The sequence below is a fragment of the Oreochromis niloticus genome, linkage group LG3 (assembly GCF_001858045.2).
Source record: "Oreochromis niloticus isolate F11D_XX linkage group LG3, O_niloticus_UMD_NMBU, whole genome shotgun sequence".
Taxonomy (NCBI): Eukaryota; Metazoa; Chordata; class Actinopteri; order Cichliformes; family Cichlidae; genus Oreochromis; species Oreochromis niloticus.
In genome coordinates this window covers 26608194-26633309 of record NC_031967.2, presented here as the reverse complement: position 1 = coordinate 26633309, position 25116 = coordinate 26608194, and the positions used below count along the sequence as shown (strand labels likewise).

At 38.8% G+C, this 25116-nt stretch overlaps 2 protein-coding genes across 2 annotated transcripts in view; both read right to left on the bottom strand.

Moving 5' to 3' along the window:
• Positions 1-466: 466 nt before the first annotated feature.
• LOC102083027 (Fc receptor-like protein 5) overlaps positions 467-25116 on the bottom strand; it is a 164335-nt gene continuing 139685 nt past the window's right edge. The window contains exons 12-15 of the mRNA XM_025905644.1: positions 1704-1754; positions 1566-1622; positions 1039-1098; positions 467-891 (exon numbers count right to left, since the gene is read on the bottom strand). Coding sequence (XP_025761429.1) covers positions 740-891; positions 1039-1098; positions 1566-1622; positions 1704-1754 — 320 coding nt within the window. The 3' untranslated portion in view covers positions 467-739. The remainder of the gene's footprint in view (positions 892-1038; positions 1099-1565; positions 1623-1703; positions 1755-25116) is intronic.
• Positions 20321-25116, bottom strand: part of LOC112846236 (low affinity immunoglobulin gamma Fc region receptor III-like) — a 700124-nt gene continuing 695328 nt past the window's right edge. The window contains exons 2-9 of the mRNA XM_025905683.1: positions 24608-24733; positions 23253-23288; positions 22713-22979; positions 21918-22184; positions 21385-21495; positions 21163-21231; positions 20875-20925; positions 20321-20563 (exon numbers count right to left, since the gene is read on the bottom strand). Of these exons, the coding sequence (XP_025761468.1) occupies positions 20547-20563; positions 20875-20925; positions 21163-21231; positions 21385-21495; positions 21918-22184; positions 22713-22979; positions 23253-23288; positions 24608-24644 (855 nt within the window). The 5' untranslated portion in view covers positions 24645-24733 and the 3' untranslated portion in view covers positions 20321-20546. The remainder of the gene's footprint in view (positions 20564-20874; positions 20926-21162; positions 21232-21384; positions 21496-21917; positions 22185-22712; positions 22980-23252; positions 23289-24607; positions 24734-25116) is intronic.

Here is a 25116-nt window from a genome sequence, read left to right as displayed (position 1 = left end):
CTTTGAATGAGGTGAAGCTTCAGTCCCATGGACAGCTGCACTATATATGAAGACACAGGGGGACACAGTTTTATTAAGCACTTGAAGACATACAAACACTTTGCTTCTAAAGGGCTCAGTAACTCTGCACATAACTTCACTCATGAGGTAACATCTCTATTCCACCACAACAACAACTGTAAGGGAAAACAACATTGCAACAATAGCACCTTTATTACCGTAACAAATACAGTAAACACAGTTTCCTTAAACCTGAATGTGAAACACACTGTTCCACAGGCACAGCAGGGGATTCCATTCAGCCACTCCCAACATGTCACAGTATATAAACTGTGTGTTTCTATGGCACACATAATCAGATAACACAATGAAAAATCTGCCTGCAGTTTAGAATTTTATAAAATTAAAAAATATAATTTTTCAAATGATACTTCATCCATTCAGGGAAACAAAAATATTTAGAAAAGACATAGAAAACATCAGTACACATACTGAACTGAACTCAAAGCCACATCATCACTTTCAGATAAAGCTCATTTACAATGAAAGGCAGCTTTTTAAAAAACAGGCAAAAAACTTTTTTCTTCTCATTTCTTCTTTCAATGCTTTGTGAAATTCATATGAATTTATCCTGAACAAGGATAAGCGGAAGCGAATGGATGGATGGATGTATAAAGTAAATTCTGTCCTGCATTCAACTGCTTTTGTTTGTTATTAATCTGGAAGAACATAATCAGGATTATTCAATGGTTAAAGGTGATTTGGTAATGAATTTACTCCATTTAAAACCTATTTGATAATCATTACAGTCACAACATGAAGCTCCTTGTGTTTCTTGTGGTTTGATTTCAGAATAAACCCCTTCGTCGGCTGCTTCAGTGGCTGATTTTCCTGCAAATAAAAAACATTTTTCAAAATGATTTTTAGTAACATCTTACTTTAAACTGACAACTTTACTCATTTATATAGTTTTCCTTGATGTATAAATGAAATGTAAAAGAGAAGGAAATATGGTACCTATTTTATTGCTTTGCTTACTTTTGTCACTGTTGCATTCAGTCTTACTGTAGGTGGCGTCTGCGTACAACAGGCTGTCATCTACGAGAGGATGGACAGATCATCAGGGTAAAATAGGATGACATTCTTACCTTTACAGTTACAAATCCACTTCCACAGGATCAGGGGCACTGTACAAAGTTTAATGATAATAGCAACATCTCTCAAAAAAGTTGGTATAGGGCCAACAAAAGCTGGAAAAGGAAGAGTTGCAAAAAAAAAAGCTCATGTTAGACAGGTACAATTTGCAAAAGTTCACCAATCTGCAAATAAATTGTATTGAAAATTTTATTTTATTCTCTGTCATACTGCAGGCTTACTTGTGATTCATCAGATATTTAAAAGTCGAATGGAAAGCAGAGCCTTCGGCTTTCAGATCATCTGATTGTTGTGGTTTTCTCTGTATTACTGTAGGGCCTTTATCTCACAATAAAAAGCACAATGAGTCAATTGTGATTTAGTGCTATATAAATAAAACTGGATTGAACTGAATTAACTTGAATTCTTACCTTTGTTAGTGAAGTTTTTAAGCTCAATCAAAGAATATGTGAAATCCCTGCATTCAGCTAAAATGGAGAATTAATATATAAAAATGGAACATAATCACAATGAGTCTACATACTTATATGAAACTATAAATGCATTACCCTTTACTCTGTCATCGTAGTCTCTGATTGATTCATATATACAAACATCACCTGCAAAAACAAGTCAGTGATAGATTAATCATTAACATTTCTACATATGAATTTGATCATCTTTTAAATCAACAAACTGCAAATATCAGAGTCAAAGTATAAAATCTCTCAATAAATAAATGAATAAATAAAGCAACAATAGCAAAACTTGTCATAGTTAAGGCTGACCCTGGAGAGATTTATTTTGGCTGTGTTGAGCTTCATCCTGGTTGATCATGTGTTGAGTCCTGGTGAAGCATAAAATGTGGTAAAACATTTGATTTAATAAGAAACATGGGTTGTAATTCTAGTATGTAAAAATGTGAAGTTGGAGATTTGAACCAACCTGACAAAAGATTTATCTGTAAAAAAGACACGTATATGTTTCTCTTTTAATTGTTCTGATGCTGTGACAGTACATGAAGTGTTCAGGATACATCTGTGATTCTGAATAATTAGATAATAATTGGATCATATTCAATCTTGTATCAGAAGGAAGAAGTCTCACCTTTTAACAGTTTGATGTAACACAGCAGCAGAAAAAGAAGAATCAGTAAAATTCCACAAAGAAGTCCAGTGATCAACAGAGTAGGAAACGTTTCAGTCCTGAACTGTGCTGTCAGAAAAAATAACATTAATAACATTTAATGAGCTGAGGTGCAACCCGGCAGCGTCAGATGGACGAAAGCATAATGCCTCTTATAATATTATAAAAAAACAGCCTCACAAACATGTGGAATAATCACAAAGTATGCATATTTAAGTGTTAAAAGCTTCTTTAGGCTGCTCCCATGTCACAAAGACTCACCTGATATTGCAGAAAAATATTCCAGAGTCAGTTTAATATGATGGATACTTTGTAGTGTTTATGCCACAATATCCATGTTTGTGAAGCTCTGAAATCTGTGCTGGTGCTTTTGATAACTTTATCCATGCTTATTTTAAATGGAGAAAGTTCAGCTTTAAGTTAAAGTACCCTGTGACTTCAGCTGCTCAGCATTTCACTGTCGGTCTTAATCCCTCCTACAAACTTGACATATATTTTACTATTCTGCTAATGTTAAGTTAGTTTTGTTTGCATCTTGTATGATCTAAATTACTTCATATTTTCTGTTCTGAAGGCAGTTCAGATCTACATTGATCTATAATTTGTGTGGTTTCTAGTTATAATCTGGATTATTTTATGTTGTAATGTAATATATTATGCTCCATAAATTTGTCCTGTTTTGTTGTGTTGTTGTAAAGTGTTGGTAGGTGTTGTAAAGGCGGTGTGTAGTGGGCCGCCATGTGGTGATGAAAGGTGAGGCAAGTAAGCAGGGCATAGAGGAACAGTTTTCTGACCGTCGCTGTGATAGTTGTTTCAGATATAATATCATAGAAATGTAAACAGAGCTCCTACTGGAGACATTTGTTTTCTACTTTTCGGGTTTCCTACCGAAACGCATACAAGTGATCTAAGAAAAGGACGAGTCAGAAACTTTACGTCCTGCAGCGGCAAAGAAGGACCGAAGATTGCCGCTACACCATCTATGGCTAGTGTAAACCAAGGGTTTGAGCATTCAACATCAGTATACCTCTATTTAGGTTTCCAACAGCACATAAGAAGCAATAAGACCAAACTGCCATGGAAAGAGAACATCCTAATAACCACAGGATGGTAAAAGGGTCCAAGCTGTGTTAATACTGATGTAATACACTTTCCTCCACTCTTTCCTCTTACACAGGCCCATAATGCATTTTTTCCTTTCAGTGCATGGATTTTTTTTGCTCTTCTCAACAACAGATTCACAAGAAGGTAGAAGACTTGTCATAATAGATACAAATAGAAACATGAAATCAACACAGAAAACTTAACATTGTATGTTTGATAATCATGAGTGAATGTATATTTCAAACTAAATTACTGAACTCACAGGTTATCTCAATGGTGACATCATCACTTATATCAGTGGCGTAAACTGGGTTTCCTCTTGTTCCGAAACAGCTGTAGATTCCTCCTTGAGATACTCTGATATCTCTGTTTTGTTGATCTCTGATTTGAACTATAAAGGTTGTTTGGGTTCCTCTGAACCACTCATATTTCCATCCATCAGAGCTCTGCACAGAGCAGGTCAGTGTCACACTGCCCCCTACTGGTATGATTGTTGTTCCTGCTGTCAGTGTGGCCCTGGGTTTATCTGCTGTTATGAAAGAGGAAGAAAAATAAATATGTGTGATTTATTATAACGACATAAGAACATTAAAAAAAACAATACAGTTCATATTTATATTTGTTGATCTCTAAATAATCACAGTATAAATGTTTGTCCATTCTTAAGAGGGATCTTCCTCATGTTTTGGTTTAGATAACAGAAACATCATCATTTCATCCATGATTGATATTGTTGTTAAAACTCACACATATACTAATGACAAATTGCAGAGTCTGTGAGTATTGTAGCACTGTCTTTACTGTGAACAAAGTGACAGGTACAGTTGTCCTGATTAAAATTCAAGTTCAATGACACATTTAATTAAATGTACTGTATTTTATAATTCAGTTGATAATTGAACAGGGATCATACATTTGTGCTGTCGGTCACTGAAGACTTACCTAATACAGTTACAGAGACAGTATTACTGATCTTTATATGATGTGAGCTCACCCTGCTACCAGAGCAATGATATTCACCACTGTCACGTGTAGATATAATTTGTAATTTGTAGTCTTTGTCTGTGTCGTAGGGCACAAATTCTCGACCATCCTTCTTGATTTCATAATACCAGTCAGTGTCTTCTCCTTCATTCATGTCACATTTGAAGGTAACAAACTCTCCAATGAAAAAACTGGACCAGTTGGGTTCAATAGTTAGCACAGCATCTAGAATCCAACACAACCACAAAGTTAACAACCTGAAACACTTTTATGCTGCACGAAACACTCTGTGACAGTATGTTCATACACTGTTCATATATTGTTCATATATATATTGTACTATTCAAGACACAAACAGTGTTTATATTCATAAAAAAATATATTATATTCATACAATTATAAATATAGTGATGAAGAATGAAATAAAAATAAAAATGTGAAGTGCTTAAATGCATAAAAGAGAAAAACAAAAACAGTGAAAACTGTTCAGTCACCTTGAGCGTGTCCAGTGCAGAGGAGTGTACAGAGCACTACAATAAAGACAGAAACTTCAGACATTATCAAATAAAAGACACTCAAATATGTGTGTATAGGTTGTCAATCATCCAGGTCATGGTAGTGTGTTTATGCCATATTTAAGTGTCTAAGGAGCTTGGTGAGAAAGTGACTGGACTTCTTTAAGTTTCCTGAAGATGCTTCATGTCTCTGCTGAGAAGCTTCTTCAGTTCTAAAACCAAATGGTGGAGAATCCCAAGTATTTAAACCCTAATGGTGGAATCCCTTAAGAAGGCTGTTAACTCCTAAATCAGTGGTTCCCAAACTTTTTTTGCTGGGCCCCCCTTGTTTAACAAGAAAAATGTTCGCGCCCCCCGACCCCCGCGCGTGCACGTGTGCACGCACACGCACAAACACATCCTTCAACCACACACACCCATATTTTGCTCCATTGCGGTTTATTTCACACCTCAAACATTTATTAAACAATTAAGCAAATACAAATAATCTGCAATAAATTACAGGTAGTAAGAAAATAAAAAAACCAAGTCTTTTACGCTCCGTCCGCACCTACACGGGTATTTTTGAACGCGCAGCTGTTTCGGGCACATGTAAACGGCGTATCGAATCACCGAGAACGGAGATTTTTTAAAACTCCTTTTTTTTGCGTTTACGTGTGGACAAGGAATACAGAGTTTGTCACGCAACGTCAAAGGTATGTGCCTTTTACACGTCACACTGTGCGCCACGTTATCGTTTACATGAGATGAATTGCAGAATGGCAGATAGAGACAAAATACTGTTAATCTGACTCTGCAGGTTTTACACGCTTACATATACAGGCCATTACTGTCCCTGCATTTAGAAAGGCAGAGGCATCACGGTGTAATTATTTTACATGTAGTTGTTTTTTTTCCTGTGTAATAATGTTCAACATTGCTATCAATACATTTTTCAAAAAAACCCTCTACAAAATGGGTTCAAAAACATAAACAACTGTGGGATACTGTTTGTCCGTGATTTGAACAGCCCAGCGCTGCTCCCGATGCAGGGAAAACTAATTCTGCAGGGAGACCTACCTCAGCACTTGTGCAGGTGAAGCCAAAGGGAAGATATGCTTCACCATATTTTCTAGTCTTTGGCTTAGAATGAAGTTGGTTTGGAAACATATTCAGCAATGCTTCATCTCCTGCTTTGCGTTTGTGTGGGCGCCCCGTGCTAGCAGTGTCCAAGCGTTGTTTTTGTTTTTGTTTTTTTTCCCTTTTCATGCCCCCCCCCTGCAATAGCTCTGCGGGCCCCACACTTTGGGAACCACTGTCCTAAATATTGATCATTCGCCTCATTACATGAGCCAACGTGTGAACAACAGTGTGGGTCATTCACTAGAGGTTTTCCTTTATTCTTTTTTTTTTTAAAATCCTGTCCTGTCTGAAAGTCTTTGCAATCAGAAATACGATCTGAATAAATTGCTGTGTCAGACACAATTTTTCCTTTCCAAGGTCAGCTATGAAATTTTCTGCAGGCTCCTCTGGTTCATATCTGAATTCCTATCTGTTTATTTCTTCATATCTATTTGTGTTATTTCAGCTGTTACATTATATACAGTATACAGCACCTGGAACACAAAAATATGAAAATGCACAAAAACATTAATAAACAATCTTAATGTGGTGTATGTGTGTGTGTGAGAGAGGATGTCAAGTCTGAGTGTGTATGTGTCTTAGTCATGAAATGTACTTGACAATGAGGTTGGGAAGCCGCAATAACAGGCAGACAGAAATGGATTCAAGAAACTGGCCCATTTGCAGCCCTCAAGAGTACCAAAGACTTACAAGGTTTCAAAACTATTTTAAGACCTTGCCTCACCCTATCCATGTGGCCTACTGACATCACCTGATGCAAAATGTTAGTAGGGATTGAGGATCCCGGGGAGGGATCTCAGAACTGCATTGTAGGTGGCAGATAAGGGACAACACCACTAGGGTTTAAATACCTGCATTCTACATCTATTGGTTTTAGAACTGTAGAAATTTCTCAGATGAGAGGTGAAACATCTTCACAAAGCTTAAAGAAGTAAAGTCGTCTTCTGTCCAAGCTCCATAGAGACTCAAATAGCTCATAAAAAAACACTTGTGGTTGTACCAGTGTCTACTATGATTTATATACATCAAATTATCACTGATGGAGAAACAAACCTTTCTTAGATAAACTAAACCAGCTCCACTCTGATCTGAGTCAGTGCACTAAAATCTAATCCAGTCTACAAACAACCATGTTGGTAACAAACATGAGAGTCCTCTGATCACATGACCTGAAATGGTACAAATGACTGATGCTCTGTTCTTCTTACTAAAACATGTTTATGGATCAGTATGAATCAAACAATAGAAGTCAGTGATGTACTCACAGAATAGGCCCAGCTCACAGAGCAAAGTGGCTCCCATCCTCACATCCAGCAGTGACACGTCTGAAAACTTCTACAACTTTCTGTAAAGAGAGAGAGTGAAGCAGCAGCACAGCAGATACCAAAGAACTGTGAAGGAAACAAAGACTATTTTTCAACTTCTCTCTGCTTCCTTCCTTTTTCACAGACATGACGCACTTAACAGGATTTGACCACAGCATGATGTGTTTATACTCTTTTATATTCATTTCAATTTTCATCTGCCCAGAGTGTACCCCACCTCTCATCCTAAAACAGCTGAGATAGGCTCCAAACCATCTGAGAACCAGAACTTCATAAACAATTAAGAAAATATATTCATAGAAGAATAAAGTTTTGACTGATGCTGATAAACAGAGATGTCAATATAAAACTAAAAATACATCTGAACTGACAAAGCTGAGCTTGACTCATTTAAAGTATTTCATTACACTAATGCAGATTTTTTTAACATGAAATTGTGGTTTGGTGATAAATTCACCCACATGATGTGATCAAGCTCAAGCTAAACAGAAATAGTGTCCTTAACCAGAAGTGGGCATGAGGTAAGAGGAAGTCCTGCCCCCCCCACTCAGATTATATTACCTTAAAATTGCTGCTGTATTTATGGTGATGTCAGCTGGGCTGAGTTCCTGAGGCTCATGGGTAATGGTTTTGAAATCAATAAACTTTAAACATGTGACAAACATGTAAGTGTGGCATGCTAAACTTGACAATTGTTGCCCACATCAGTGTGACAAAGTTTCACACTTTGTGCTTTATACTTTACAGAAGAACAGGAAGAAAATAAAAAAAGAAGTAGAAACACAAAGTTGCTTCACCCACAGTTACACCTGTTTATTTTTATTTAAATTTATTCTTAAATGGGCACCTGCTACACACAGAGCACACCCACTTAATACAAACAGGACAACTCACTGGCAGTGGGTGTTTCCCCTTTTCTGGCTTCTGGAAACCCTCAAGGGTTTAATTTCATTAAAAAAAAACCTCACAAGAAATTTGCAGCACTTTTCTAGTTTTAATGACTATTAAAAGTTAAAAACGTAACCCACATTTAAAAAGCAGTTTATTCTGTACAGTTTAAGTACTTTAAATTTCACTGCAATTCTATGATCACCACATAACGATGCATGTCGGTGGACTGGAAAATTAGCTTACTATTCTTATGCAGTACAAATATATGATGCAGAGGAGCTAAACAGCTTCGGTTGAGGAGCTAAATAAAGGCCTATTATAACTTTTATCTCGAACCGTCTGGATCAGTCATATCAGATAGAAACTGCTACATCAACAGTTTTGTAGCAGATAAATTCTTTTCTGTTTTTTTGCTTTTGGCAGAACAGGAAGTCTTTGACGTCAGTAGCGGTTTTAGATACGGGCGACACCGGCGGTTGCCCGGGGCGGCATCGTGGTGGGGGGCGGCATCACGGGCAAAAAAAAATTGCTCGTACTCATGCTGCCCCGACATCAGCCAGCGCATATTGGGAATAGCATAGGCACCGATCGGTTTTCTATCGCCCATTTGCTGGGAGTAAGGGCGCCCTCCGTTTGCGAGGTGCGCCTGCTGCTTGCGGCACAGGGAGGAGAGGGCGGGGCGGCGGGGGATTCTCTGGGTGGCTGGAGCAGCATCTAATAACCAACTCGCAAAATAAAACAAAATAAAAACAAACCAACAACACGAAAACAGCAGACATTATGATACAGACTTATAATTTGCACCGATGTTTTTTCGAAATTCTGTACGCGAAAAGTGAGCGCGAGAGCCCTCGGTGCGCCTGCTCGCTGCTGAAGTCAAAGTAAACTTTATTGTCATCTCCGCTACATACAGTCCAGTATATAGAGAGACGAGACGACGAGGCTCCAGTTACAGCAGTGCAAGTAAACAAACAATAAATATAAGAAGAGTAAGAAAATAAATATACACTTTAGGACTCGGGGTAAAGGGATCAATAACAATTTAAAATGTATATTTTATATTTTGTTGATTTAAAGTCTCACACACAACCCGTTTTTAAAGTTTAAAAAAAAGAGAAAAGAAGAGGAGGAGTGTAGCGACTTCCACAGTCGCTAGAGCCTGGGGGTGGAGCCTGCCTATTTGCCTGATGCGCTGTCAACTGTACGCAATAATGCGAGAGGTGGAATTGCTTGCTTGTTTATTAAAGTGCTTGAAAAGTTTACAGAGCAATGTGATCAGCTCGCGATTCAAACTCTTAAAACATCACAGCTCTAATGCAACAAGGGGAAACTCGTTGTGCTGCGGTCAACAAAAACTACAGCTACCCTGCTCTCTGTCAAAATCAAACCAGTGAAAGACAGACTGTCCCACGTGACTCTCGTTACACATCACCATAGCCAAACAAATGAGAACCCAGTGATCATTAAAATTCAATACATTTAATTATGGCTCCTACAAGGAGAAACGAGCAAAAGATACAGGTAAGCAGATGTGTCATTGGATAATGGCAGGTCATGTATCCTAAAACATGAAGAATCAGAATACTTTCTTAATCCCTAAGGAAATTATGTGGGTTACAGTTCCTCCAAGAAGAAATGGTAAAAATAGTAACAGTAAGAGACTAAACTCCAAACAATATACAATAATATAATATTAATTAGTCAGTGTCAATTGTTGATTTGTCCTGTTCCCATTATATGACGAATTATGATGTCTGTTTGGTAGCCGTTTGCATACTATGCATACTCTCTCTCTCTTCATATATAGGGTCATATACAGTTAAGCCCATAATTATTCATACCCCTGCCGAATTTTGACTTAAAGTTACTTTTGTTCAATATGCAAGTTCTTTTTTGAGCAGAAATGACACAGGTGTCTCCCCAAAGATAATAAGACGATGTACAAGAGGCATCATTGTGGAAAAAAATATTTCTCAGGTTTTATTTATATTTTAGCAAAACGTCTCATGTCCAGAATTATTCATACCCTTCTCAATAATCAATAGAAAAAAACCTTTATTGGCTATTACAGCAATCAAACGCTTCCTATAATTGCAGACCAGCTTTTTGCATGTCTCCACAGGCATTTTTGCCCATTCATCTTTAGCAATGAGCTCCAGATCTTTCAGGTTGGAGGGTCTTCTTGCCATCACCCTGATCTTTAGCTCCCTCCACAGATTCTCAATTGGATTCAAGTCAGGACTCTGGCTAGGCCACTGCAAAACGTTAATGTTGTTGTCTGCTAACCATTTCTTCACCACGTTTGCTGTATGTTTTGGGTCATTGTCGTGCTAAAATGTCCACTGGTTCCCAAGGCCAAGTTTTTCTGCAGACTGCCTGATGTTGAGAATCTTCATGTATTGCTCTTTTTTCATGGTGCTGTTTACTGTGATTAGGTTCCATGGTCCATTGGCTAAAAAAACACCCCCAAAGCATTAGGTTCCCACCACCATGTTTGACAGTGGGGATGGTGTTCTTTGGGTTGAAGGCTTCTCCATTTTTATGCCAAATGAAGGCAACATCATTGTGACCAAATAATTCAATTTTTGTTTCATCTGACCATAACACTGAAGACCAGAAATCTTCTTCTTTGTCCAGATGAGCATTTGCAAAGGCCAAATGAGCTTTGGCATGCCTTAGAAGTGCCTGGAGAAGTGGCGTTTTCCTTGGTCTGCATCCGTGGAACCCAACAGTGTCCGTTGGACTGTCTGCCCTGAGACATTGCCACCAGCAGAGCCCAGATTCACCAGAATGGCCTTGGTGGTGATCCTTGGATTCTTTTTCACCTCTCTCACTATTCTCCTGGCCAACACAGGTTTCACTTTTGGCTTCCGACAACGTCCTCTGAGATTTTCCACAGTGCGGAACATCTTGTATTTTTTAATAATACTTTGCACTGTAGCCACTGGAACTTGAAAACATTTGGATATGGCCTTGTAGCCCATTCCTCACTTGTGAGCAGCCACAATGCACAGCTGCAGGTCCTCACTGAGTTCCTTTGTCTTAGCCATTGGGGCGCCAGAGGGCGTGTTCGCCCGGGGCGCCAAACAGGCTAGGACCGCCACTGTTTGAAGTGCAGGAGTATACTGAGTATTAACAGGGCACATTTGTCTAATGGCTATGTATGCATCCCGGGTGTTTGGATAGAAGGTCCAGTGTTGTACTGTCCCTGTGCTGCCCCGCTGTCCTTGTGTGGCTACATGTGTTTTGGTTTTCTCTCTCTCCCTCTTCTCTCCCGCTACGGGCTGCCTGGGCGGAGCTCATTGTGGGCTCCCGCCCTTGGCTCTAACACCTGCAAGCAATCACCTGTGGTTCATCAACTTGTCTGCTCTCACTACTTAAGGCTGTGGCTGAGAGCACTTATCGCTGGGCTATTGTGTAATGCTTGTTAGTGTAGCTCTGGCTTTAACAAAAGTTTTGAGCTCTCTCTGTGTTTTTTCTTGGCGTTAATTATTCTATTCTTGTATATAGATCTTTCGTGCTTTGTCTGGAACCCTGGTTACTGGAATTTGTACGTGTGTGCTGCAATCAGGTGTAGCATATGTGAGGAAGGAGATTCCTGTGAGGCGACAGTGTGGAGCTGTGTGAGAGAATTACTCCGTTTCCCTGATTCTCCCATGGACCCCTGGTGGTGATTAGAGTCTTGGACATGTCAAAGATCAGCCACATAACTGATTTGATAGCAATGTTTTGTGTAGTGCAATAGACAAAAATGCCCCATTCACTTCCACTAAAACCACATTTTTAATCTCTCTGCCATTGCTGTATAAAACCATTCAGTTCAATTCAATTCAGTTTTATTCATATAGCGCCAAATCACAACAACAGTCGCCTCAAGGCGCTGGGGACAGTGGGAAGGAATAACTCCCTTTTAACAGGAAGTAGTGATGGCCAAACAAAGCTTTCTGAAGCATTGAAGCATGTGTTAAAAAAAACAGGTTAATTACTCGAAGCGTTTCCACACAGTCCTCTCTGGTGACATCTGGTGGCCAAAAATATGAAGAGCAGCTTGAATCTACAAAACGAAATGACTGCCCACTCTACATAGAGTTGGCAATTCCGTCTGATATTGGGCAGCCGTTGTGTTGCTTTGAACATGTATTTTTGGCCGGTGAAAAAATTCCCATGTCTATTTGTTTAATAAAAAATTTTGATCAATAAACTTTCCTTGTTTAAACATGTGCCATGATCTGGTTTGTGACTTCTTGATGTTTGTAAATACAATAGATGAAAAGTACATATACATATAATAATGTACAATAGATTATGGAGTATGCTTCTGCTGTTAGGTCCTGCCTCCATGTACTTATGTAATTAACCACTGGACAGCTGGACAGGTATTTTTATAAATGATATCATATTAGGCCATTTTTCTTATACATATTTATACACAATATGTATAAATCATACATATTTTTGACCTGGGGGTAGAATTGATTGTGAACAGGAAAAACAGGAAAAAGAAAATGCTTATGAACTTGTAAAGTAAAAACATGATGCATTTAAGGTTATCCTGTTTGTTTTTTATTTAAGACGGGAATTTGTTTCATTGTGTGATGGCTGAGTCTGTTTCTTTTCTTGGAGATAATTTCTCCTGCCTTGGAGAAAATCCTCTCACGTGGAACAGAAGAGGCTGGAGTGCACAGAAACTGGTAGAGATGCAGGTATATGGTCTTCCTGGGTCCCACAGACTATCAACTAAAAAGAATAACCAAATTAAATTGCTGGGCATTTTGTAGAATAACATTTTAAGATTATTTTAAAAATGAAATATATTTTTTATTACATTAAATTTAAAGAGTGAAATGGAAGTATTTCTAAAGTTATTTATTGATATTTATATTATGAAAAGCAGATTTTCAACATTTTAAGTCTTTCGTGTTTTTAGGTAAAATAAGCACTCACAAAACAAAAGCAAACAACAAGAACACAAAGCTGGTAAACCCACCCGACTGACCAAAATCAACTCAAAATACTCCCACACACAACAGAACCTCCTCTCTTCCTCCATATCTCTGAATAGAATGATCAGTGGTTTGCTGTCTCACCATCAAAACACTCCACAAATCCCGCAAATGATACACTTCCTTATAAACCATTGAATCAGATACCAAAGCAGTTAGGTTCTAAATGAAGCTTTGGACGTCACTGATCACGTGACTCTGGCCAAAAGAGTCAAGCCTTGACACTGTGCCTCTGAAGCTGTGGGTTGGTTTCTTTTGGTCACATGCGTCGGAGCGTCAGCTTCAAGTGGGCCATCACTAACAGGAAGAAACCTCTGGCAGAACCAGGCTCAGGGAGGGGCGGCCATCTGCTGCAACCGGTTGGGGGGAGACGGAGGAGAGGATAAAAGACATGCTGTGGAAGAGAGCCAGAGATTAATAACAAATGTGATTCAATGCAGAGAGGTCTATTAACACATGATGAGTGAGAAAGGTGACTGAAAACGAAAAACGCAATGCATCATGGGTATACCCTGGCAGCCTACACCTATTGCAGCATAACTAAGGGAGGATTCAGGGTCACCTGGTCCAGCCCTAACTATATGCTTTAGCAAAAAGGAAAGTTTTAAGCCCAATCTTAAAAGTAGAGATAGCACCTGTGTCCCAAAACGTCGGCTGCATCCTCCGGAGGCCGCATTTGAAGGCCGATTACGTCACAGCCAGGCGACGAAGGCTGTCCCAATTCGTCGACTCCTTCAAATGCGGCCGACAAATGCGTCCTTCATTTCCCCGAATTTGAATAATGGGTCGGGTGTGGCCTTCGTGGCCCACCATATCCCAGAATTCATAGCGCTGTCCAGCCAAATTGCAGCTGCCAGTTTTAAAATTAGTCTTATTAATCTTTCTGGGTCACAAAATAAACTTTTAACATATTTTCAGGCGCGAAAGTAGCGGTGTAAACTTCAAATATCTGCATGGTTTATCAAGACATCGCATATTTGCAAAAGTGTGCCGACATTTTCGGAGACGTCTGTTACCCACCCGCTCGATAGCAAGCCGGGGGTTTCAATGGTCGCTCGAGCCGGCGAGAGCAGCGGACTCCCAGCTTCATCGTTTTCAGACCCCCGCTCTTTCGCTACTCAGGTTAAACATGATATATAAGTCACTCGGATAACTTAAAAATGTAATTGTTTGCCTTTTTTCAGTGTTTTATTTGTTCCGGAGTAAATTGGGTTGGTTGAGATCAAAGTTATTAGATTATTAGATTAAATAAAACTTTATTAATCCATCGGGTGGGTTCCTCCGGGATTTTCACACAGCTGAATAAACGTCAAACAGAAAACTGATTAAACAGAAGTGTGAGACGGTCAAGAATTTACGCCAGTGTCCTGTTATATTTTAGATAGCAAGGAGCAGACGGCCGAGTTTATTAAACTCCACCGACACAGCGGTGACGCAAATCTGAAGGCTAGACCGTCCCATTTCACAGCCTCGCACTTCCGGCCTTCTCCGTCTTCGAAGGACCCGGCCCACGTAGACCGCGAAGGCCGGGTCCTCCGAAGGATGCAGCCGACGTTTTGGGACACAGCTAGTGTCTGTCTCCCAAATCCAAACTGGTAGCTGGTTCCACAGAAGAGGGGCCTGAAAACTGAAGGCTCTGCCTCCCATTCTACTTTTAAATACTCTAGGAACAACAAGTAGGCCTGCAGTGCGAGAGCGAAGTGCTTTAATAGGGTGATATGGTAGAGATGTTGTGTAAATGGAAGAAAGCAGTCCTACAAATTTGTTTAATATGTGCATTGAAGGACATATCCTGGTCAAAAATGATTCCAAGGTTCCTCACAGTGTTACTGGAGGCCAAGGTAATGCCATCCAGAGTAAGAATCTGGTTAGATACCATATTTCTGAGATTTTCAGGGCCGAGTACAATCACCTCGGTTTTATCTGAATTAAGGAGCAGAAAGTTAGCGGCCATCCAGGTCTTTATGTCTTTAAGACATTCCTGCAGTTTAACTAATTGGTGTGTGTTATCTGGCTTCATAGATAGATAAAGCTGGGTGTCATGTGCATAGCAGTGAAAATTTATGCTATGTCTTCTAATGATGCTGCCTAGGGGAAGCATGTATAATGTAAACAGAATTGGTCCTAGCACCGAACCCTGTGGAACACCATAATTGACCTTAGTGTGTGAAGAGGACTCTCCATTTACATGTACAAATTGGAGTCTATCAGATAGATATGATACAAACCACTGCAGCCCAGTACCTGTAATACCTACAGCATGTTCTAATCGCGCTAATAGTATATTACAGTCAACAGTATCGAATGCTGCACTAAGGTCTAGCAGGACAAGCACAGAAATGAGTCCACTGTCAGAGGCCATAAGAAGATCATTTGTAACCTTCACTAAAGCTGTTTCTGTGCTGTGATGAGCTCTGAAACCTGACTGAAACTCTTCAAATAAGCCATTCCTCTGCAGATGATCTGTTAGCTGTTTGACAACTACTCTTTCAAGGATTTTTGATATGAAAGGAAGGTTGGAGATTGGCCTATAATTAGCTAAGACAGCTGGGTGTAGAGATGGATTTTTAAGTAGAGATTTAACTACAGCCAGCTTGAAGGCCTGTGGTACATAGCTGATTATTAGAGATAGGTTGATCATATTTAAGATTGAAGCATTAATTAATGGCAGGACTTCTTTGAGCAGTTTTGTAGGAATGTGGTCTAAAAGACACGTTGATGGTTTGGAGGAATTAATTATTGAAGTTAATTCAGAAAGATCAATTGGAGAAAAAGTCAAAATGAATATCAATGGTACTGAAAGTAGCTGTAGATAATATTACATCTGTGAGATGGTTATGGGTAATTTTTTCTCTAATGGTTAAAATTTTATTTGTGAAGAAGTTCATGAAGTCATTACTAGTTAACGTTAAAGGGATGGTTGGCTCAACAGTATTCTGACTTTTTGTCAGCCTGGCTACAGTGCTGAAGAGAAACCTGGGGTTGTTCTTATTTTCTTCAATCAGTGATGAGCAGTAAGATGTTCTGGCTTTGCAGAGGGCTTTCTTATAAAGCAGCAAACTATTTCTCCAGGCTAAATGATGATCCTCTAAATTTGTGACACGCCATTTCCTCTCCAGCTTACGAGTTATCTGCTTTAGGCTACGTGTTTGAGAATTATACCACGGAGTCAGGTACTTCTGATTTGAGACCTTAGTTTTCACAGGAGCTACAGTATCCAGAGTCGTACGTAGTGAGGAGGTAAAATTATTAACAAGATAATCGACCTTTGTTGGAGTAGCGTTCAGGTAGCTGCTCTGCTCTATGTTGGTACAGGGCATTGAAGATGATAACAGTGGGTGGATTACATTCTTAATCTTAGTTACAGCGCTTTCAGAAAGACATCTACTGTGATAAAGTCTGCTCTCCACTGCTGTGTAATCAATTATTGTAAATGTAAATGTTATCAGGAAATGATCAGACAGCAGAGGGTTTTCAGGAAACACTGTTAAATGTTCAGTTTCTATGCCATATGTTAAAACAAGATCTAGAGTGTGATTAAAGTGGTGGGTGGGTTCTTTTACATGGAGTCTAATAACAGATTAATTGCCATGTTGAGGCTGTCATTTTTAGCATCTACATGGATGTTAAAATCACCCACAATAATTATTTTATCTGAGCTGAGCACTAAATCAGATAAAAAGTCTGAGAAATCAGAGAGAAACTCTGTGTAAGGCCCAGGTGGACGATAGATGATAACAAGTAAAACTGGTTTCTGAGTTTTACAGCTGGGGTGGACGAGGCTAAGCATCAGGCTTTCAAATGAATTAAAAGTCTGTCTTGGTCTTTCATTAATTAATAGGCAGGTGTGAAAAATTGCTGCCACACCGCCCCCTCAGCCTGTGCTTCGAGGTTTCTCGTAGTTAGAATGACTCGGGGGTGTTGATTCATTTAAACTAACATACTCATCCTGCTGCAACCAGGTTTCTGTAAGGCAGAGTAAATCGATTTGTTGATCAATTATTAGGTCATGTACTAACAGAGACTTGGAGGAGAGAGACCTAATATTTAATAATCCACATTTCACTGTTTTACTCTTTGGTTCAGATGTGGATACTGTATTGTTCTTTCTTTGTGATTTTTTTATGTTTAAGTCGTTTTTTGCTGGTTTTTAGTTTGTTTTTTGAGCTGACACAGTCTCAATGAAAATGGGTTTTTGGGGGGGTAGCAGGAGGAGAGAAGCTGCAGAGAGGCGTGTAAGACTGCAACTCTGCTTCCTGGTCCCAACTCTGGATAGTCATATTTTGGGGGGTTTAATAAATTGGTCCATATTTCTAGAAATGAGAGCTGCTCCATCCAAAGTGGGATGGATGCCGTCTCTCCTAACAAGACCAGGTTTCCTCCAGAAGGTTTGCCAATTATCTATGAAGCCCACATCGTTTCTGGGACACCACTCAGACAGCCAGCAATTTAAGGAGAACATGCGGCTAAACATGTCACTCCTGGTCTGATTGGGGAGGGGACCAGAGAAAACTACAGAGTATGACATTGTTTTGGCAAGGTTACACACCAATTCAATATTGATTTTAGTGACCTCCGATTGCAGTAACCGGGTGTCATTACTGCCGAAGTGAACTATAATTTTACTGAATTTACCTTTACCCTTAGCCAGCAGTTTTAAATTTCCCTCAATGTCGCCTGCTCTGGCCCCTGGAAGACAATTGATTATGGTTGCTGGTGTCTCTAGCTTCACATGTCTCAGAACAGAATCGCTAATTTGCTAGTTCGCTAGTTTGAACCCTGGCGGGTATGTTGCCCAGTAAGGAAAATGGTTGGACACATGACCAGGCCAGGTTGGTGGTATACCTGGGGCTTCTGTTTAAGACTATGCTTCCTCCTCACCGTCAACCATCCGTCCTCTTTCCCTAACTGCTCCCTAATCCTGGCCTCCAGAGCTGCAAATAGGCTGCATTACAAGTATCATTACTGCTTAAGGAGGTCGAGGAGTAACTAAACATCTGACGCTATGAGCAGGAAAGTCCAGGAGGGACAGGTGAAGAGGCCATGTTGGGCCATAGCGAGTCGGCTACAAGCTAAGCTAAGCTAGCAAAACAGTAAAGACACAGTGAATGAATACTTTGGCAATAAACTAGCGAGTGAATACATAGAGAGTGTGCTTTGGATGAAGCACGTGAAGATTATACTATGAAAAAAGAAGTTATCTAAAATTTTAATTAAATTTCTATGCAGATAAGCAACTCAAAAACACTACTGTGTGTTGGAACACGAACAGGAAGTGATACTCTACCACAGAGAGAGCGAACACCAAGTGACAGCACCACCCAAAGGCATTAATCAATGAACCAAAACCATGCATTCTGTAATGTCAGTCTAAAGAGCTTGGAAATAAAAGCATCCGGACTTCTTTAAGTTTTCTTGAAGATGTTTCAAATCTCATCACAGAAGCTTCTTCAGTCCTAAGCGCAATTGGTGGAGAGCCCCAGATTTTAAGACCTATGGGAGTGTGAAAACGGGTATGGGTTCCAATAAGCCATGGTTTCGGGTGAATCCATAGGGAAACCTTGCCTAACCCTATCATGTTTATTGAGGTCAAATAGTCCAGGATGTGAGTGGGCGTTAAGGCATCTGGGAAGGGATCTCAAAACTGGATTACAGATGGCAGAAAGCTGGTGTCATATTTACAGTCGAGTCTTGTCCTGTGGAGATGGCTCTTCTATGTTGTGCCATGCGTTTATGAAGTGGCTGTTTGGTCTCTCCAATGTAGAGGTCTGAGCATTCCCCGCTGCACTGTACAGCATATACTATGTTGTTAAGTTTGTGTTTATGAGTTTTGTCTTTGGGATGAACCAGTTTCTGTCTGAGTGTGTGGCTGGGTCTGAAGTACACTGGGATGTCATGCTCGGAGAAGACTCTCCTGAGTTTTTCTGATAAACCTGCTACATAGGGGATGACAATATTGTTGTTTGTCTTTCTGATCCTCCCTAGTTGGTGTTTGATCTTCTTTTCTGTGCATCTTTGCTGATTTGATGAAAGTTCAATTAGGATAACCACATGTTTTAAGAGCTTCATTTACATATGTGTGTTCTCTCTTTTTCCCCTAAGGCTTAGAGGCAACATTTTCTGCCCGGTGTTGCAGGGTCCTGATTACTCCAAGTTTGTGTTACAGAGAGTGGTGGGAGTCAAAGAGGAGGTATTGGTCCGTGTGTGTGTGGGGTTCCGGTAAACTTCAAACTTGGAGTTATCTCTGAACCTCCAGCCTGTAGAGGTGTCCACAGAACAGCTCAGGATCATGCTGCCCCCTGCTGGTATAACTCTCTTATCTACTGTCAGTGAGGCTTGTGGTCTATGTAGTGTTCAGGTTGCAATGTAAAACATACGTAAGAGCAGTCATACTACAGCTATAACTGGTCTTACCAGTAGGATTCTCCTATACTCTGTTCCCTTCTTGGTCAGTTTAGTAAGGTTATTATAATAAATAGTTATGTTATGGTTATGGTGCATAAGACCCATTGAGTGTCGGGGTCACTTAACTGAAGCTGCTGAATCATTTAGCCTTGTCACACTCTGCTATAATATCAGAAAGAAATAAACATAAGTGAAGTACATATTTGGTGCAGCTGTTGTTCTCTTCCATGTGATGTACCAGTGAATTAGTCATCAGTTGTCTCAGAAAACTGAGCAATCACAGCTTTGTTCACTGCTACTGTACATGCCTGGTCAATGATTGACATTGGAAAATACATTGGAAAAGCACACTCACCCCTCAAGAAAAGGGCCAGAAGCCAGAACAATTCAATATACTGATCATCACTTTATTTGCTTCAGAGATAACCAAGTGTTCCAGGTCCATTAAGAAAATGCATTGTAAGTTTGAATTTAAAAAATTAGACATGAATAACATGACAAATTCAAATCCACACAGTCTTCATGGATACTGTAAGTATTTTTCAATGATTTTGGGATAATGGAGAAGATCTAATGTGTAAAAATATGTTTGATGCATTGTATCTACTGTAACACAGCAACAGCTGAATTTAAAGCCACATTTTCAGTCACAAACATTTAAAATGAAAACACTGAATGATCATGAATGATTTTTTGCATAATAAAAATATTCCTACTGATATTTCTATTTATTTTTATTTTTTACATGAAAGAGAACGTGACAAAGGGACGTGGGAAAAGCCTGATGGTTGAGAATGAGAATTAGTCTTAGGTTATGAGGAAATAAGATGCTCAAACTACTGTCACTTCTCATAGCTCATCCACTTTGGATAGAAAAAATCACTGACTTTCCACAAGAAGGACCCACTGCACCTACATCACACAGGTCGCCCACCTTCATACAGAGCAAGGGCGGTAAAGCACAGATTAAATAATAAATTCATAATTCCAGATACATTCTGCTTTAAAATGAGCACATTAGATGAATGCTCACTTTCCGTGGTTTTATAAACAACACTGAACTTCTGTAAAATAAATTCAAATATGCTCTCAGTCTGAAACAGCTCTGCAGTTCATTATTATTATTGGTGTAAACACTTTCTGGTGAAACTAAAATAATAATGTTCGTATTGATTTTAATGATAATCGCTGTTATTTTATAATCACACAGCTTCTACAAACTATATATGAAAGTTCACGTTGTACCGTTTTGAGTATTTCCAGAGCCTCTGATTTCCTCATAGACAGAACGATCACCTACAAGTCAGAGAAAATGAGTCACCGCATGTCTGTGATACTAATGAAAACACAAGTATTCTTGTCAGTAACATTTATATGATTTCAGACATACACTGAAATTGGATAATTTATTAATACTTATAAATGCTGTAAATGTTTAAATGTTGTTATTGTCTTAGCTTTGTTTAATTCAACAGTGTTAAAGCTGCAGCAGAGAAAAGCATCAGGATATTTTAAACAAGATAAGAAACTAACCATGAAGAAGAGAGGAGTAGACTTGTTGTTGATTTTCATCCTGACTCACCCTCTGGTCATCAGCAAAACCTTATTAAAAATTCAAAATAAGACATTAGCATTCACATGGTTTATTACATATTATATGTTATTAGGAACAGTTAGTAGTTTAGGAATGTTGCATCTCCATATTTAAATATTTTAAAGAGTAAAATATGTAATATCAGAAGAAAAAAGTCTCACATCTCTTTCTGTAGACCTTTTTGTACAGGAACAGGAACAGGAGGAAAATAAATATGATTCCAGGAATGAGTCCAGTGATCATCAGAACAGGAAATGAAGAACTGGACACAGCTACTGCAAATAAGAAAAATGAACTGTTGACTTTATTAAACATAACCAAACTCAGTTCAGTCAGCTAATCGGGATGGAAAGAGGCTTAACAACAACAACAAAATGAAGTGCACAAAGTTAGTATTAAGTTTTAAAAGTAAGCTTTGATTTAGATATATATAACAATATTATATAACCTCTTCACTGAATGTGGCACACTTGACAACCCTTTAAACACTGGCACCACTTGCTGTAAATAACAATCATGGTTCCTTTTAAGTTTGTAAAGTTATTTATGTTTGCATTGTCTTCTCTGTTTTCAGTATTTGTATTTTTGTGTTATTATTTTACGTCCCCAGTGTCACATTTATATATATTTATCTTCTATATCTATCTATCTAGAGAGAGAGAGAGAGAGAGAGATATTACTAAACTGAACTCACAGGTTATCTCAATGGTGACATCATCACTTATATCAGTGTAGTAAACTGGGTTTCCTCTTGTTCCTCTGCAGCTGTAGATTCCTCCTTGAGATACTCTGATATCTCTGTTTTGTTGATCTCTGATTTTACCTTCAGAGGTTGTTTGGGTTCGTCTGAACCACTCATATTTCCATCCATCAGAGCTCTGCACAGAGCAGGTCAGTGTCACACTGCCCCCTACTGGTATGATTGTTGTTCCTGCTGTCAGTGTGGCCCTGGGTTTATCTGCTGTTATGAAAGAGGAAGAAAAACAAATATGTGTGATTCGTTTTAATGACATAAGAACATTAAAAAACAATACAGTTTATATTTATCTTTATGTTTGTAGATATCTAAATAAAAACATCATAAATGTTTGTCCATTCTCTGGCCTGAAGATGTCACAGTTAATGTAAACTAATGCAGTTCACTCTTGAAGGAAACACAATGATGGGTTAGGAGGTCTCTTCCTATTTTTTTGGTTTAGATAACAGAAACATCATCACTTTACACATCATGAAACCTTTGATGTTTTGTCTTTTCCTTTAGAAATGTAATTAAATTAAACTTTATCCACGATTGACACTGTTGTTAAAATTCACACACATACTAATGACAAATTGCAGAGTCTGTCAGTATTGACGCACTGACTTTACAGTTGTCCTGATTAAATTTCAAGTTTCAATGACAAATATAATTAAATGTACTCTATTTTATAATTCAGTTGATAATTGAACAGGGATCAAACATTTATGCTGTCGGTCACTGAAGACTTACCTAATACAGTTATAGAGACAGTATTACTGTTCTTTATATGATGTGAGCTCACGCTGCTACCAGAGCACTGATATTCACCACTGTCACTTTTAGTTATAATTTGTAATTTGTAGTCTTTGTTTGTGTCGTAGGGGGCAAATTCTCGACCATCCTTGTTGATTTCATAATACCAGTCAGTGTCTTTTCCTTCATTCATGTCACATTTGAAGGTAACAAACTCTCCAATGAAAAAACTGGACCAGTTGGGTTCAATAGTTAGCACAGCAGCTAGAATCCAACACAACCACAAAGTTAACAACCTGAAACACTTTTATGCTGCATGACACAGTCTGTGACAGTATGTTCATACACTGTTCATATATATATTGTACTATTCAAGACACAAACTGTGTTTATATTCATAAAATTGTAAATATAGTGATGAAGAATGAAATAAAAACAAAAATGTGAAGTGCTTAACACTGATACAGTAGTTAAGATGAATCTTTACTGAATAAATAAAAAACAAAGAAACAAAAAAAAGTAAAACTTTTCAGTCACCTTGAGCGTGTCCAGTGCAGAGGAGCGTACAGAGCACTACAATACAGACAGAAACTTCAGACATTATCAAAGTGGTGACACTCAACTATGTGTGTGTAGGTTGTCAATCATACAGATCATGGTAGTGTATTTATGCCATATTTAAGTGTCTAAGGAGCTTGGTGAGAAAGCCACTGGAATTTTTAAGGTTTCCTGAAGGTGTTTCATATCTCTTTCGAGAAGCTTCTTCAGTTCTAAAACCAAATGGTGGAGAATCCCAAGTATTTAAACCCTAGTGGTGGAATCCCTTAAGAAGGCTGTTAACTCAATATTGATCATGTGCCTCATTACACGAGCCAACGTGTGAACAACAGTGTGGGTCATTGTCACCAGAGGTCTGACGTTTTTTGTTAACCCTGTCCTTTCTGAAAGTCTTTGCAATCAGAAATACAATCTGAATAAACACATACATTACAAATACATTTTCTGCAGGCTCCTCTGGTTCATATGTTTATCTGTTTATTTCTTCATATCTATTTGTGTTATTTCAGCGGTTACATTATATACAGTATACAGCACCTGGAACACAAAAATATGAAAATGCACAAAAACATTAATAAACAATCTTAATGTGGTGTATGTGTGTGTGAGAGAGAGGATGTCAAGTCTGAGTGTGTATGTGTCTTAGTCATGAAATGTAGTTGATAATGAGGGTGGGAAGTTGCAATAACAGACAGACAGAGATGGATCGGGGAGAAGTGGGCCATTTGCAGCCCTCAAGAGTACCAAAGACTTACAAGGTTTCAAAACTATTTTAAGACCTTGCCTCACCCTATCCATGTGGCCTACTGACATCACCTGATGCAAAATGTTAGTAGGGATTGACGATCCCGGGGAGGGATTTCAGAACTGCATTGTAGGTGCCAGACAGTAATGGACAACACCACTAGGGTTTAAATACCTGCATTCTCCATCTATTGGTTTTAGAACTGTAGAAATTTCTCAGATGAGAGGTGAAACATCTTCACAAAGCTTAAAGAAGTAAAGTCGTCTACTGTCCAAGCTCCATAGAGACTCAAATAGCTCATAAATAAAACACTTGTGGTTGTACCAGTGTCTACTATGATTTATATACATCAAATTATCACTGATGGAGAAACAAACCTTTCTTAGATAAACTAAACCAGCTCCACTCTGATCTGAGTCAGTGCACTAAAATCTAACCCAGTCTACAAACAACCATGTTGGTAACAAACATGAGAGTCCTCTGATCACATGACCTGAAATGGTACAAATGACTGATGCTCTGTTCTTCTTACTAAAACATGTTTATGGATCAGTATGAATCAAACAATAGAAGTCAGTGATGTACTCACAGAATAGGCCCAGCTCACAAAGCAAAGTGGCTCCCATCCTCACATCCAGCAGTGACACGTCTGAAAACTTCTACAACTTTCTGTAAAGAGAGAGAGTGAAGCAACAGCACAGCAGATACCAAAGAGCTGTGAAGGAAACAAAGAGTTTTTATACATCTTCTTTCTGCTTCCTTCCTTTTTCACAGACATGACGCACTTAACAGGATCTGACCACAGCATGACGTGTTTATACACTTTTATATTCATTTCAATTTTCATCTGCCCAGAGTGTATCCCACCTCTCATCCTAAAACAGCTGAGATAGGCTCCAAACCATCTGAGAACCAGAACTTCATAAACAATTAAGAAAATATATTCATAGAAGAATAAAGTTTTGACTGATGCTGATAAACAGAGATGTCAATATAAAACTAAAAATACATCTGAACTGACAAAGCTGAGCTTGACTCATTTAAAGTATTTCATTACACTAATGCAGATTGTTTTAACATGAAATTGTGGTTTGGTGA